Source organism: Dromiciops gliroides, chromosome 5, assembly GCF_019393635.1.
Source record: "Dromiciops gliroides isolate mDroGli1 chromosome 5, mDroGli1.pri, whole genome shotgun sequence".
NCBI classification, from domain to species: domain Eukaryota; kingdom Metazoa; phylum Chordata; class Mammalia; order Microbiotheria; family Microbiotheriidae; genus Dromiciops; species Dromiciops gliroides.
In genome coordinates this window covers 18,678,181-18,693,681 of record NC_057865.1, presented here as the reverse complement: position 1 = coordinate 18,693,681, position 15,501 = coordinate 18,678,181, and the positions used below count along the sequence as shown (strand labels likewise).

The 15,501-nt window shown below is 45.4% G+C and overlaps 1 protein-coding gene across 1 annotated transcript in view; it reads right to left on the bottom strand.

Annotated features, from left to right (window-relative positions):
* The window catches only part of CREB5 (cAMP responsive element binding protein 5), a 420,900-nt gene that overhangs the window by 388,802 nt on the left and 16,597 nt on the right, over window positions 1-15,501 (bottom strand). Inside the window, exon 3 of the mRNA XM_043965167.1 lies at window positions 2,006-2,127. Coding sequence (XP_043821102.1) covers window positions 2,006-2,127 — 122 coding nt within the window. The remainder of the gene's footprint in view (window positions 1-2,005; window positions 2,128-15,501) is intronic.

The window sequence follows — 15,501 nt, the reverse complement described above, 5'->3', positions numbered from 1 at the left end:
TCCATTAAATCTATAAACAAGTTGTCCCCAAACCTCTATTGCCATCTTGCAGATACATGCTCATAGACAGGGAGAATCAATAGGGATAATAATAGACAATAATAATAAGGGATCACCTTGTCTGACCCTAACATCTCATGGAATAGAAAACTCTTGCCATTGTCCATGGCCTTCTGAAGACTGACCAGCCAAGGAACTGGATTTCTGGGCTCTCTGGGCAGATGAAATTAAATCCCACAGAACAGACCATGATAGAAGAAGATGCTTCTCCCACAAACAACCTTAGACTGCTGGGGGCCCCTGGGGGACTTACAGCTTATTTTTTTAACAAAGAGGTCATTTTACAAGTGACCATTTAAACACTCAGATTTGGTGAGCTAGAGCAGTGGAGATTAAAATGGCAAAGTAAATGAGACAGGTACAGAATGTTCATCCATCATGAAAAGAACCCCAGTGGTGAGTCCAGAGACCCAGATCCATGGTCTGCCTTGGATCAGAACACTTAAGCCTCAGTTTCCTCCTCCGCCAAACAGGGCTAATAACATTCACAATTCAATTTAATTCCAGAATTCCGTTCAATTCAGCGAGTCTTATTGAGCATGTGCTATGTACAAGAGAAAGAGGACTCAGAAAGCACAGATCTATTAAGAAAGGCTTATGGACATGCTAGCAGACCGTCAGAGCACAATGTATTATGCTGGAATGGGAGTGTGTGGTCTGTGTGTTTGCATTCTTTGTGTGGGGAGAAGGGAATGCAAGCTGTCATCTTGGGTACAAGTGTGGGTGGAGAAGCAAGTTGAAAGCCTAGGGCCTGACTTGGCAGCTTTTCCTTCCTTCCCTGTTCTTCATCCTCCAGGGAGCTCATATGGCCATAGACCTAGAGCTAGAAGGGATGTTGGAGGTCATCTAAGTCAAACTAGTCACTGAATGGATGAGAAATTGAGGCCCAGCAAAGGGGACTAACCTAAGCTTCCATACACATGAATGGTCAACCAAGATTAGAACTCGGAACCTCTGACTCCAAGGCCAGGAGCTCTTTCCTTTATAGGAGGCTTCACCCTTCATAAGGAAACTTGGACAGAGTCAGTCCTGCTACAGGATGTCAAGGAAAATGTTGTGAAATTCATAGACAAGAACTGGAAGGGACATCGGTCCACATTGCGTCCAAATCATACTAGAGAAAGGCTCTCCTCCTTGAAGAAATACAGGATGACTGAAATAATCATAATATTCAGTATTCATAGGAGACCATACCAAGAAAATAAAAATGCCAATATTACAAAAATTAATTTACAGACTGAGTACCATGCCCATTAAACTGCCACGGACTATTTACAGATTTAGATAATATATTTTTAAAAAAGAAAAGCTGAGACTGAGGAAAATCATGAAGAGGAAAAAAAAGCAGGAAGGTGAAATAGTGCTTGCAGACTGCAAATATTATAAAGCAGTAATCGTCAAACTACTTAATACTGGTTAAGATTTCTTAAAGTTAGGTTTCATATTTAGTAGGACTAACTCGGGGATAGAAGAGGGCATATGGGCAGCTAAGAGCAGGGTCCAAACGACCTTCCCTTTATCATTCTCCCATTTTCCAGGTCATCCCCAAGTCTCCACCTGAATACAGTTTGCTGTAACCCATTAGATTAACTGGATTTTCAGGTGTCCACTTATCCTACATGGAAATGGGTAGGAAGCTAACTGAAGCTGTCTCTTAAAGAACTCCGTAGGTTTTGCTTTTATTTCATCTTTCAGATGCTCTATTTGCCTTGTGGTTTTCCTGGCTAGGGAGTCAGCAGCCCCAGACTCTGTATTCAGCAGGAGGGGATGCAGTGAGCTTTCTCCTCCAGGAGAGCACATTGGGGAAAGAAGGGGGATATTTCTGAAACCACATTTCCCCACTCCCTGCAGCGCCGCCTTGTTTCCAACCAAAGGTTTTCAGGAGGCGACAGAAGCTCACAGCCTGGGAGAGGTGGAGTGGAAGCTTCCACGGGCTCAGACTTACCCTCTTACTGGTCTCTTCTTCCTGGGCCTTCCGAAACTCATGCTCTAAGGAGCAGTCGATGTCGTTGAAGAGGCCCACCTCCTCACAGTTCTTCAGGAATCTGGTGGGTGTCGGGGTCTGATCTGAAGAGAGAGAGCAACAAGATCTAGAACGAGGTGCTTCCCTCCCCGCCCCCACTTTGGGGTCAAAGTCAGAGATTAAACAAATGAATGAATGAATAAACAAACACCTTCCCCTCCGTGAATAAGTCCATTCAGGCCCATGAGTTAAATCTCATTTTGCTGGATGTTAAACAGGGTCCAAGACTTGGGCTTGGGGAGTGACCTTAAAGGTTATCTAGTCCCGACTCCATATGGGGTCATGGAACTTAATGTGGGGGTCACCAAAAATTTGGCAATTTAAAAACGTTATGGGGGAGGGATGGAGAAAAATTTGAAACTAGAAATCTTATAAAAACAAATGTTGAAAATTATCTCCAAATGTACTTGGAAAATAATAAAATATTTATATGAAAAAAGGTTATGTATGCCTATTTTATATACCTATATACTTGGGGTCACATAGAAAGGGGTTGGGAGTGGAAAAGGTTTAAGAAGACGTGATCTGGTCCGGCCTCAGCACTTCACAGATAAGGGAACCAAGGCCCAGAGAGGGAGAGGGACTTGCCGAGGATGAACAAAGGTCAGAGACAGACTCTGAACGCAGGCTCTTTAACTCCAAATCTATTCTGCCACTTATGATCTGACGGGGGTGGGAGTGGAAATGTCACAAATATGAATGATATCAGGATGAACATGACAAGGATGAAGGAGCCATCCAAAGTGCTGAAAAAAAGCACATGGCCTCCCATGTGCCACAATATATACATGTGGTATACGTAGATGCAAATAGCTATATATAAACAATCTACAAAGCAAATGACTTGACCAAGGTCACACAGATAGTAAGAGGCAGGGTTGGGATTTGAACATTCTGACTCCAATCTAGGGCTCTTTTATCACATAGCTAATGTGTCCAGTAGGCCATAAGAAAAACAGAATTGGAACTCAGGGGAGATATCAGGACTAGATACACAGACTAGACAAAGATGGGAAAATGGAAGTTATAGAGTTGGTTGGATCACCAAGGAAGAGAATGGAGACAGAGAGGAAGGGAGAGGGGGATGAACACCTCAGGGGATGCCTGCCCGCTTTGCGGGGGAGGGGAGGAGGGGAGGAGGGGAAGGAGGAGAAGGAGCCTGGGGAGGAACAGTCAAAGCCACAGGAGAGGCTAGTGTCAGCCCACAGGCTGGCTAGCGTGCCAAGGAGCTCGATGTGGAGGCCTGAGCCTTGGGATCTGGCAGTTAAGGGGCCATGGAGACAGCAGAGGGGTGGGGATGGGAGCAGACATCAGACTCCAGAGGGCTTCAGGGAGCTACCAAAGGTAGCAGGGTCACAAGAGGGGTTTTTTCTCTTCTCTTTTTCCTTTTTGCCTAGAGAGACCTGGTAATGTTTGAAAGGAGAGAGGCTCCAGAAGTCACTGGCTAGGATGGGATCAAGGGTCACTTTGGCAAGAAGGAAGACCTTATCTGCTGAGATCAGAAGGAAGGAGAAGATGGGTAAGGGCTTCCTAAGATCACAGATGTAGAGATTCAAGGGGCCTCAGGGACCTTGGAGTTCATTTTACAGATGAGTAAACTGAGACACAGAATGATTAATGACTTGCCCAAGATCACACTGATAGCAAGTATCTGAGCTGTTTCTAAAGAAATATTTGAAGTACCATGGAAGGGAGATGAAAGGGATCCCAACAGGTAGCTGTAGTCCTAATGGGAAAGTAGTTAAGGTTGTCCTCTGAGACAGGAAGGTGATAGCAAGGGGACATCTGGTGGCCATGGAGATGGAGTTCATTATAGATAAATAAAAGGTTTGCCCTGAGATGCAGTAATGAGGACCCAGTTGGGTTGAGATGACATGAATTTATAATGTGCCCAATCAACAGCATTTCATATAATCTGTCAATGGGAATCACTTGGTTTTGGGGATTAATAGGGCACTGATCTCAGGAAGACTTAAGTACAAATCCTGCCTCACATATTTACTAGCTGTGTGACTCTAGGGGAGTCACTTCCATTCTCTGGTACATAGTTATCTCATCTGTAAAATGGGGGGGGGGGGTTGAACTTGATTATTCTCCATTTCATTCCAGCTCAAGTCTAATTCTATGAGCCCCTGAGCTTGCCTGAAAAGTATCATCTTAGAAAAATTGGGAGGTTCCAGATACACTGAACAAAGTTTGGGTTTCTAGTCATTAGGGGTAGAATCTTCAAAATAAATAAATTAAATTCACTTATCAAGAGCATGCCAAAACTGGAGAGGAAGTGAGTGCCTATCATGGGAAGTGGTTGAACAAATCGTGATATGTAAATACAATACTGTTTTGTCACAAGAAGTTTTGATTATGAGGAACTCAAAGAAATATGGGGAATTTTATATGAACAGATACAGGGAAGGAAAGAAGAGCCAGGAAAACAATAATAACAACTCTAATGGGCAACCAGTTCTGATTAATTATAACGACCAATTTCAGTCTAGTAAAACCATAGAAAATGGGGAGACCAATGATGAAACATACATATATGTTCACTGATTCATATAGGTTGTAAATAGTAATAGTGACAATAGTAGTAATAGTAATAATAATCCTTTCAATAAGACTGGAGACTTCAGATGTCAACCAAACATAGTCAAGGTAGCTATTGGGTTTGGTTACATGATTTTCTTTGTTACAAGGGAGGGTTCAATATGGGAGAAGGGGAGGGATGATCAGAGGAAATAACTGTTATTTTTAAACAGCAATAATACAATTTTATGGAAGTCAACATAGATATAGCATGTATGTTGAAGTGCATAGTGTACAAAGATGAAAATGACTGAAGATGAGATATGCAAGAATAACTATGCTACATGTAAGGTCATAATTACAGGAGAGGTGAAAGGAAGAGGCAGACATGTTTACTGGAAGGAAGGAAGGCTCCACAACAAGCTGTGGTAGGGGAGGAGAAGATCAGGAAAGGCTTGGGGGCATTGGAATCTGACTTTGACCTTGAAGAAAGACCCCACTTCCATCAGGCAGCACCTATGACTACTCTCTCTTCTAGGCAGAGGATGCAGAGATGGGAGAGAGCAAGATGAGATGAAGAAACAAGAAGTGGCTCAGTTTAGGATCATGGGGTGGCCAAGGAGGGATTTGAAATAAGACACCGATCTAGGCTAGAGGTGACGAGGGCCTGAATAGAATGTTCTCGGCAGGGATAGGTGCCAAGGAGATGGATGGGGAGGGAGCTGATGGAGGTGAAACTGACAGGACCTGGCAGCTGAGCAAGAAGGGGAGGGGGGATGAGGCTGGTCAGCCATCATAAGTCAGGATGAGTTGCGCTGATGTGGAGAAAGGTGAGTCTTGTTTTCCAAAGTTAAGAAACCGATGGCCTTCCTATTAGGTAATTTCTCTGGAAGAACTGTGAGCTGCCAGGGGAGAACTGGAGACCCATGGTTGATTTACCTGCCACATTCCTTCCCTTAATGTTCCCTTCCATCCCTCACCCCAGGAAATGACTGTGAACTTACTTCCCTTACACTTTCTATTTACTTATCTCTGTTGCAGCCCTTGAGGGCAGGAGCCACTAAATTTTTCTTTGTATCCCTAGCAACTATCACAGAGTAGGTACTCAAAAAGTACTTACAGAATTGAACTGAATTTGTAAAAAAAAAAAAAAAAGCCAAGGTTTTTTTTTTCATAATGAAGTCATTTTGTTCTTGTCAATATATTTCCCCATAAATTCCAAAGGCAATGAGCAGGAAGCCTGCTTCTTCACTAGAACCCAGCAAATTAAAACCAGTTCTGTATAAAGTGGCCCAGTGGATAGATGGGAGTGCAGGACCTGAGCTTGAAACTTCCCTCAGGTACGAGCTGTGTGATGCTGGGCAATTCATTTAACCTCTGTGCCTCAGTTTCCCCACCTGTAAAATGAGGATAACAGTAGCACCTACCTCAGAGTATGTGGATCAACTGAGATCATATATGTAAAGTGCTTTGCAAAATTTAAGACACTATATAAATGGGGGCAGCTAGATGGCGCAGTGGATAGAGCACCGGCCCTGGAGTCAGTAGTACCTGAGTTCAAATCCAGCCTCAGACACTTAACACTTACTAGCTGTGTGACCCTGGGCAAGTCACTTAACCCCAATTGCCTCACTAAAAAAAAAAAAAAAGACACTATATAAATGTCTTATTTATTAGTAGTAGTGGTGGTGGTGGTAGTAGTAGTAGTAGTAGTAGTAGTATTTATACCTTACAGTTAACCTATATGAAACCAAAGCATTTCCCTTTTCTTCTGGTCAAGGACCTTCCTTCTACCTTCTACCTTCTCAGAGACCCCACTTTTCCTGGTTTCTGAAGTGTTCACCTTTTGTTCTAATTAAATGAAATTCTCTCCACAAAACCCCTCGTGGTTAGTCTGAATTTTGGAGCAAGGCATAGTAGGTCTGATTTATCTTCCCAACTCAGGGTTAGCTTGAGCCCAAAATTCCTACTGAAGACCCTCTGCACTTTGACTCTGGGGGAGGAGGGTAAGACAACCCTTGGGTCTCAGACTCAGTGGTAAAGGTGGATGGGCTTTGTCAGAACTGCCCGTGACAAGGGCTGTTCCCCCAACAGGGAAAGCAGACAGGGCAGATGCTACCTCCCCAGAAGTAGCTGAGGAATCAGGATGAGAAACTGGAGTCTGAAATTGGCACCTCCTGATGGTGGCTCCCCTTGGAGGGCAACACTACATGGCATTATTAAGAGGATCACCTGTGTGCATAGAACAAAGAAAGGGGAAGGAAATAAGTTCTCCCTTCAGAAACTGAGATTCCCTGGGATTCTCGGTACTGAAATGTTATTGGTATGTGACATCCCCTGGGGATCCTGGGGATCCTACAACATCTTTCCCTTGTTCCCATGCCCAGGGCAATGAAGACAGAGTCCTTACTGTTCAGCCCTCTTGCTCCCCACATGCCCAGACCATGCGCCAGCTGAAAATTTGGGGAGAGAGTGCAGAACGGATCTCAAAGTCACTTGTGGTTAAGAGGAAGTTAGTTTGCTCAGTATGGGTTTTGTTAGTTTGTTTGCTTAGTTTGACACTGCCTCCATTTCCCTCTATGGATTGTCATAATGACCTTCATGGTGATGTTCCTGGTTGTAGAGGATAATTAGCAGAGTCTATCATTCCAATCAAGTGAGATCATATAAATAAAACCTATAGCACAGTGCTTGTTACAGAAGAGGTGCTTAGGGGGCAATTAGGTGGCGCAGTAGATAAAGCACCTGCCCTGGATTCAGGAGTACCTGAGTTCAAATCCGGCCTCAGACACTTGACACTTACAGCTGTGTGACCCTGGGCAAGTCACTTAACCCCCACTGCCCCGAAAAAAAAAAGAAGAGGTGCTTAATGGAAAAAATGGGCTGTGGCATAGTGGATAGAGGGGCCCATCCTTAGACTTGGGAAGACCTAGCTTCCAGCCCTGCCTCTGACACATACCAGCTGAGTGACCCTGGGCAAGTCACTGCTAAAACAAAGAAGTGCATAAACTGCATCAATAAATGAATGAGCAAAAGAACATTTGTTAAATGTTTAGTAGGTACCAGGCACCAGGCTAAGCATTGGGTATCAATACAAACAAAAAGATGATCCCTTCCATTAAAGAGCAAATGCTTTAATGTTTCCATCAGTAGAGGAAGGCTTCATATCAGAAGTTACACCCATGATATCACAGAAACAGACCCCAACCTACCCACCTCTGGGGGGAAAAATCATATCCCAGAATATGTCGTGGTTTCCTCAATAAGATCCAGAGTGACTTAGGGGGACCAGCCTAGAAATACACAGAGGAAAAACCAAGTGGATAACGAATGCAGAATGTTCAGACTGGGGCATGTGTTTAAACTGATAACCCACAGAATTGGTCCCTCACACTGTGTGTGTGTGTGTGTGTGTGTGTGTATCCACCTATGCTGAAAATCACTGCCTATTTACCCTGCCTGCAGCTTATTTGTACATATTTGTTTGTCTCCTGTCTCCCCCATTAGACCATGCGGTCCTTGAGGAAAAGGGCTATCTCTGGCTTCTCTTTGTATTCTCAGTGGTTAGTACAATGCCTGGCACACCGTAACTAAGAACTTAATAAATGCTTATTGACTGACTGAAAGACTGATGTCAGCATCTCTCCTCAGTATTGATGGATGTTGATGGTGATGCAGACACCCACATAGATCGACCTTGGACAGGTACTGCAGATGGCCATTGAGCCGAGCCCAGGACTGAACAGCAGGAGGGGAGTGGGTAGGATTATATTTGGGGTGTTGTTCAGCACTTTTAGTGATCCCAAGCTGCTTTATCCACGCCCACATGCATATACACACAAACACTTGCACTCAATGCCACCAATCTCCTGGACATGTAATAGGTCTCTAAATCTTGGAACAATCTGACCTCTGAAGCACCAGCATCTGGACCTACCTGAGGGGCAATGGAATGAGATATGATGGATGGAATGGCCCATGCTCAGTGACAACACGAGGTGCAAAGAGACAGCACCAAGAACTTCATGATTGGAAAAGGAGGCAGGCAGGTCCAGGAGTGAGGAGGGTGGGGCAAGGATGGAGAGTTGACAAAGAGCCTGAACCTAAGTACCCCAAACATATTTAAATCTAAGGGAAAATTCACCAGTGCATTGAAGAGATTCTCTAAGGAGGGTTTGTGGGGGAACACAGACAAGATGACAGACATGGAAGGTTTGTGAACTCTTCTGGTAAAAAGACTCCACACTGAGATGAGAGCAGCCATAAAGCATTGCAGAACCACGGTAGAATCACTAAAAACACAGAAACAAGACCAAGAAGAGCAGTATATTTGGAGTCGGAGGACCTGGGTTCAAATATCAGCACTGCTACTTGGTGACCTTGGCCAAGTCACTTCTCTCCAGGGCTCAATTTCCTCATTCAGCTGTAAGGACCCAAAGGCCTCTAAGATCTCCCCCAATTCCAAATTTGTCACCCCAAGTTCAGACACAACACTAACATCCAAACAAAGCTCGCGCATTTTGAGCTGAGACCTAGTCCCAAAGGACTTAACAAGGCAGGCATAAGAGGGCCCAAGTCCTAGGTGGGGCAGAAAAGTGGTGCTGACTGGTCATGTCATTGTTGGTCCCACCCCCACCATCTTTCTGCTTTGTCCATCAGACACAGGCTTTCACAAATCATGTATCTTGGTGAGCTGCTGGCTTAACATTTTTTAAATCATGGTGCTCTGGGGGAAGGGGATTATCTCTAAGGGCACACCCGTGACACCCCAAGCTGGGGGTTAAACTCAGTCTTCCTGGCTCCAGGTCCAGTTAGTGCTATCCACTGGACCACCTAACTGTCTCTAGATTTTATATAATACTTATAACTATATTTATAACTTATAACACATAAATATTATATTTATAACATAAATGTTATATTTATATCTTATAAATATATTTATAACTTATACTTGTTATATATAATATGTATGTGTATCTATATGTGTACATATATATATAGCTTTTTTTTAAGTCTAGACCTGTGTTTCAGCTATATTGGGGAGGGGGCAGCTAGGTGGATATAGCACCGGCCTTGGATTCAGGAAGATCTGAGTTCAAATCCAGCCTCGGACACTTAACACTTACTAGCTATGTGACCCTGGGCAAGTCACTTAACCCTCATTGTCCAACAAAAAAGCAAAAAAAAAACAGAAACAAACAGCCATCTGGGGAACTCCTACTGTGGAAATTCCCTCCACCTATACCAATCAGCAGCTCCTCAATAATTTACAGCTGGGGGCACTGATTGACCTCAGATCACGGAGTCTTTATCAGAGTAGAGATTAGTTCTTAGGTTTTTCTTCTCCAGGCTGGGCTGGTTCTCAATCCTCTCTGCCATACCACTTTACCCCACATAACGCCATCTTAGAAATTCAAAACAGGCACCTATTTCCACATTTGGAACAGATCAGTCTCACTGTTGCTAGTCTTCAAAAATCATTTGTTCTTGTGAATGAGCATTTAATGTCAGTTCCAACAGGAAGCAGGGTTGGGACTGGTAGCAGTGGGTCCCTGTTCCTGACGCTCTCACATTTGGTTTCCTCGTTTCTTTGGGTGGCTGTGGGGTTCTCTGGTATGACTCTCGCTGGTCACAGCCAGACCCCAGGAAATGCCAGGAGGATTTTTGACGCAGACAGCTGAGTTTCAGAAGGAGGCAGCTAACAAGGGAATGTCTCTCCTCAAATCTGAGGCCCCGTCAAAGTGGCCGCTGCAAGTCAGATTGGACCAGAAAATAGGGGGGAATGCCCCTGGTTGTGACATCAGGTTTCTGAAAGCCGCACCTTTCTGAGCAGTTAGGAGGCCCTGGCTATGGGGAGTCTCCCCAGCGTTGGGGGCATGCACAGTAATAACAGTCTAGGCGCAATGGGCTGTTAATAGCTAAGGTGCGGTCAGTGGGGGATGTTCAAAGAGCCTAGCGAATGGGTCTGGACACGCAGCCTAAAACGCCATGATTTTCTTAAAGGAGGCTGCTTCGTTTTCCATCTTCCCCAGTGCTTCTACTTGGCATCCAACACTGTAGGATCATGCATTTCAAGTTAGCATCTAGGTGATCTTACCCAATGACTTCATCGTATAGAGGGGAAGCGATTTGCCCAATATCCCCAGAGTGGCAGAACCAGGATTTGAATCCAGACCTCTGACCACAAGGCTGAGGGCAGGGATAGTTGTCATTTTCATCTCTGAGTCCTCACACTCAGTCAGCACTTGACACAACTGTCAAGATGAACTGACCTGATGAAAATTGCAACCCATCTACCAAGAAAGAACTGATGGTATCTTAAAACAGAATGAAACACATTTTATTTTCTTTGACAATTCCTTAATCTGAATTTGTAGCTGTTTTCTCTCACAACCTGGCTAATTTGGGGATGTTTTCTATGACTGCTCCTGTATAACTTATATTGAATTGCTTGAGTTCTTGGGGATGGGAGGTGGGAAGGGAGGGAGGAAGAGAAGTTGGAACACAAAGTTTTTAAAAATTGACGTCAAAATCTGTTTTTACATGAAATTTGGAAAATAAAACTCTCAACAGAAAAAAAGATGAATTGACCTGGGTGGCCCAGCCTCACAGAGGTAATGGGGGGACCAACAGAACAAGGGTCATCTCTTCTTGGGGCCAAACACCCTTTAGCTGAGCAGGTTGGCCATGTTTTGTCTATCAGGAGACAGCAAGTACTCGTCTTTTAGACAAGCAAATGGGAGGAGGCCGGAAGAACTCAGGGGAAAGGTCCAGAGAGGGAGTCATCTGCCAGGCTCCCAGTCTGTTCACAGAATTCTGCAGGACCCTGACCTTCATTTCACAGCCATGTTGGAAATTAGCACCGGAGCTGGTGGGGGGAACCCCAATACAAAACCTGCCACGCTGCTGTGATGGGATTCATTTCTGAGAATTAAGAACTAGTTTCTTGCAGATCCCTGCCATGAGAAAGGTCTGCCAAAGCTCAAAGGATGTGCGGTTTTATTTTGTTTTATTTTTATTTATTTGGGGTGGGGGCGGGGCAATGAGGGTTAAGTGACTTGTCCAGGGTCACACAGCTAGTTAAGTGTCAAGTGTCTGAGGCTGGATTTGAACTCAGGTCCTCCTGAATCCAGGGTTGGTGCTTTATGAACTGCACCACCTAGCTGTCCCCCCCCCCAATTTGGTCTTTTGTTGTTGTTGTTTTGTTTTTGGTGAGGCAATTGGGGTTAAGTGACTTGCCCAGGGTCACACAGCTAGTAAGTATTAAGTGTCTGAGGCCAGATTTGAACTCAGTTTCTTCTGAATCCAGGCCCAGTGCTCACTGGGCCACCTAGCTGCCCCAATTTGTTTTGGGTTTTTTTTTGGTTTTTTTGTTTTGTTTTGTTTTGTTTTTTAGCAAAGATACTGGAGTGCTTTGCCATTTCCTTTTCCAGCTAATTGTACAGAGGAGGAACTGAGGCAAACAGGTTTAGGTGACTTGCCCAGTGTCTGAGGCCAGATTTGAATTCAGGTCCTTCTGAATCCAGGGCTGGTGCTTTATCCACTGTGCCACCTAGCTGTGCCCTGGATATGTGGTTTTAGCTCGCTTCACTCCCTAATGGACACAGTGACCAAAAAGTTCAGCGGTATACAGCGATGTCATGGTGCAGAATGTTCTAGGCATATAGTCAGAGGACCTGGGTCCAAATACTGGGTTTGATGCTGTGTGACCTTTAGCAAATGGTTTGTTATTTCTGGGCCTCTGTTTTCTCATCTGTACAATGGGGATGTGAGGAGCCCATCCCCACAGAGCTGACTGTATAACCCTTTCCGATTCTAAATCTTTAATCTAATCTTTAACATATTTATCTATGTGGCAGAGGGAGGGAGGGAAGATGAGCCACCAACAACTATAACAAACCCCACTACCCCAAGACCCCCAAAATGCCCAATTCTCACACAGTTTAACTCCTATCATCTTCTCCAGCTGTAACTGACATGATTCCTCCTGAGTAAAGTTATGGGACAGGCACAAATCTAAGACCTGAAACCCGATGCCTTGAAAAAAATTGTTTAGTCTGCTGTGCAGTTAATAATAGGTGCCCAGCTTACTCAGCTGCAGAGCGGCGCTTAAGTTATGTATTTGCCCATGTTTCATTTTTCCTCCATCCCCACGGAGGAACGGCAGCAGGCTGTGGGCAGAAAAACAAGACAAGCCATCACAGAGCCACAGGCATGAGAGGCTTCACGGCTTTGGCTTCAGACGCTTCTGTCAGAATTTCTGAGTGAGAGAGCTGGGAAATAGGACTTTTTAAAAAAGCAGTAATAAATGATACGAGGATCTGAGCTTCTGTCTTTTCCAAGCAGCATCCATCCATCCATCCACCCATCCATCCATCCACCCATCCATCCACCCATCCATGAGAAAAGTAGAATGGACAGATGCCCATTAACTCAAAGCAAGAGAAGGTAAAGTCGATCTGAATTTGTGAAAGGTCTGAAATGAAGAATTGTTTTGAGTCATGATATCATAACGTGGAGCTGGAAGAGGTCTGAGAGTTCATCTAAACCAACCCCCACATTTTACAAATAAAGAAACTGAGGCGGAGGATAGCAAAGTGACTCATCATAGGCTTGGTTGATATACAGTTGGAAGGGATCTTAGAGGTCGTCACCCCCAATCCTGTCATTTTACAGACAAAACAGTGAAAGCCCAGAGAGTTGGGATGACCTGACCCTGTCATTGTGCCTCAGACACTTACTGGCTGTGTGACCCTTGGCAAGTCACAACTTTGTTTGCCTCGGTTTCCTCACCTGTAAAAATGAGCTAGAGAAAGAAATGGCAAACCACTCCATTATCTTTGCCAAGAAAACCCCCAATGGGCTCACAGAGAGTCAGACATGACTGAAACAAATGAACAAATTCATTTGTAAGTGATTAGAGCATCAGAGACCTTTCTCTCTGCCCACGCTATCCCCAGGTGGCACCCCACCATTCATTCATACAACAAATATTAAACACCTACTCCGTACAAGACACACCTGAGGAGAAAATGACAGATTTGTCCTAGCTTTCGCTCTTGCAGAACTTAAAATACAAGGCAAACACAGAGAAAATACAATCTCAGGAGATGGAGTGGGGCGGGCGGGGGGGGGGGGGCACTGAGACCAAATGCCTTGAGAAGTGTGAACAGCAGGGGCATGGGCTCCGGGGCAGCCCAAGAAGAGCCCTTGAATCCTCCTACAGGGTATAAAGCCCTAGAGGAAGACAGAGTTGGGGAACACATGAAGGGTCTGGAGGAAAACATGGAATGAGCAAGCCAGGATGAGAAGAGCCAAAGGGGCTGCAATCTGCCCTGATGAAGGAGATATCAATGAAGGCAAAGATGCTCGGAAGCCTGGGAGACCCAATGGTCCCCACTGTCGTCACTATGGTTCTCAGAAGATGTCATGGGGTCATGGAAATGGTCACAGTCACACAGGACATCATGGCTGGAAAGGACCTTAAAGGCCACGGAGTCTGCACTAGACCTGGGTGAGAATTTCTTCTCCACCGTGTCTCACAGGTGGTCAGCCAGTCTCCACCTGGGTACTTCCAGCTAGGGAGAACTCACAACCTTCCAAAGCAGTCCATTTCACTTTCAGACAACTCTAATTGTTGAGGTCTTTCTTCCTTACAAAAAGCCTAAATGTGCCTTTCTGCGATGCCCCCCCTCCCCAACCCTGACTACTGCTCCTGGTTTGTCCCTCCAAGCCCAGATGGAATGAAGGAAATCTCTCTTCTGGCCTTCAGATCTTTGCAGCTGGACTGAGCGCCTGAGCCACAGTTCAAGCAGGGAGAGACCCACTCTCTGCTGGCTCCCAAAAGGTCAGTAAGACAATCAACAAGCACTTGTGGAACACCTACTGTGCGGCCGGTCGCTGTGCTAAGCACTAGGGATACAAAGAAAGACCATTCCTCCCCTCCAGGAGCTGACATCCTACGAAGTGGATACAAGATACAAACGGCACAGATGGAAAGCCATCTGAGAGAGGAAGCCATCGGTGGTTGGGGTGACTAGGAAGGGCCTCCCAGAATGTGGGATTTGGGCTGTGCCTTGAAGAATGTGGGTGATGGGAGAGCACGGTAGACAAGAGCAGAGGCGCACAGAGATGGGAGATGAGTCTAAGTGTAAGGAACTACAAGTGTCCTGCTCCCTCCCCTTCCCTCCCCATCCCCGGGGATCCAAAAGCTGTCACTTTGCTCCCAGGCTGCATCCCAATGACACTGAAAGCATTTCAGTTAGTCTAGTGGTCATTTCAAGGTTCAGGTGATGGCTGAGTATGGAGAAAGTGGTGGTGAGGAGAGGCCTGGTCAGATCCAATCAGCTCAGAGTCTCCACGGGCCCACTGAGCACCATTTACCTTGTAGAGACCCAGCCTCTTTGACAGCGGAGAAACCCTCCTGACCTTCTCCCATACGGTCCGTGGAGAGATGAATGAAGGCCAGGAAATAAGGGGTATGTCCTGGTCACTTCCCTCTCTCCATGTCCAAGCAGAGGCCCAGTGCTGGTGATTCTGCCTCCTTGGCATCACTCACATCTGTGCCCGCCAGTCTATTCACACCACAACCCCTGGGGTTAGGCATTATCAGGCACCTGCACCATGGACCATTGTAACAGCCTCCTAGGTGGGCTCTCGCTGTGTCACATCTTTCCCTTCTCTGATAAATCTTCCTCACAGTTGCCAAATCAACAGGCTTAAAGCATAGGTCTGACCCTGTCACTCCCCTGCTCAGGAAACTTCTGTGGCTCCCCATTGCCTCCATTTGGCATTAAAAGCCTTGCAGAGGGGCAGCTAGGTGGCCCAGTGGATAGAGCACCGGCCCTGGATTCAGGAGGATCTGAGTTCAAATCCGGCCTCAGACACTTAAC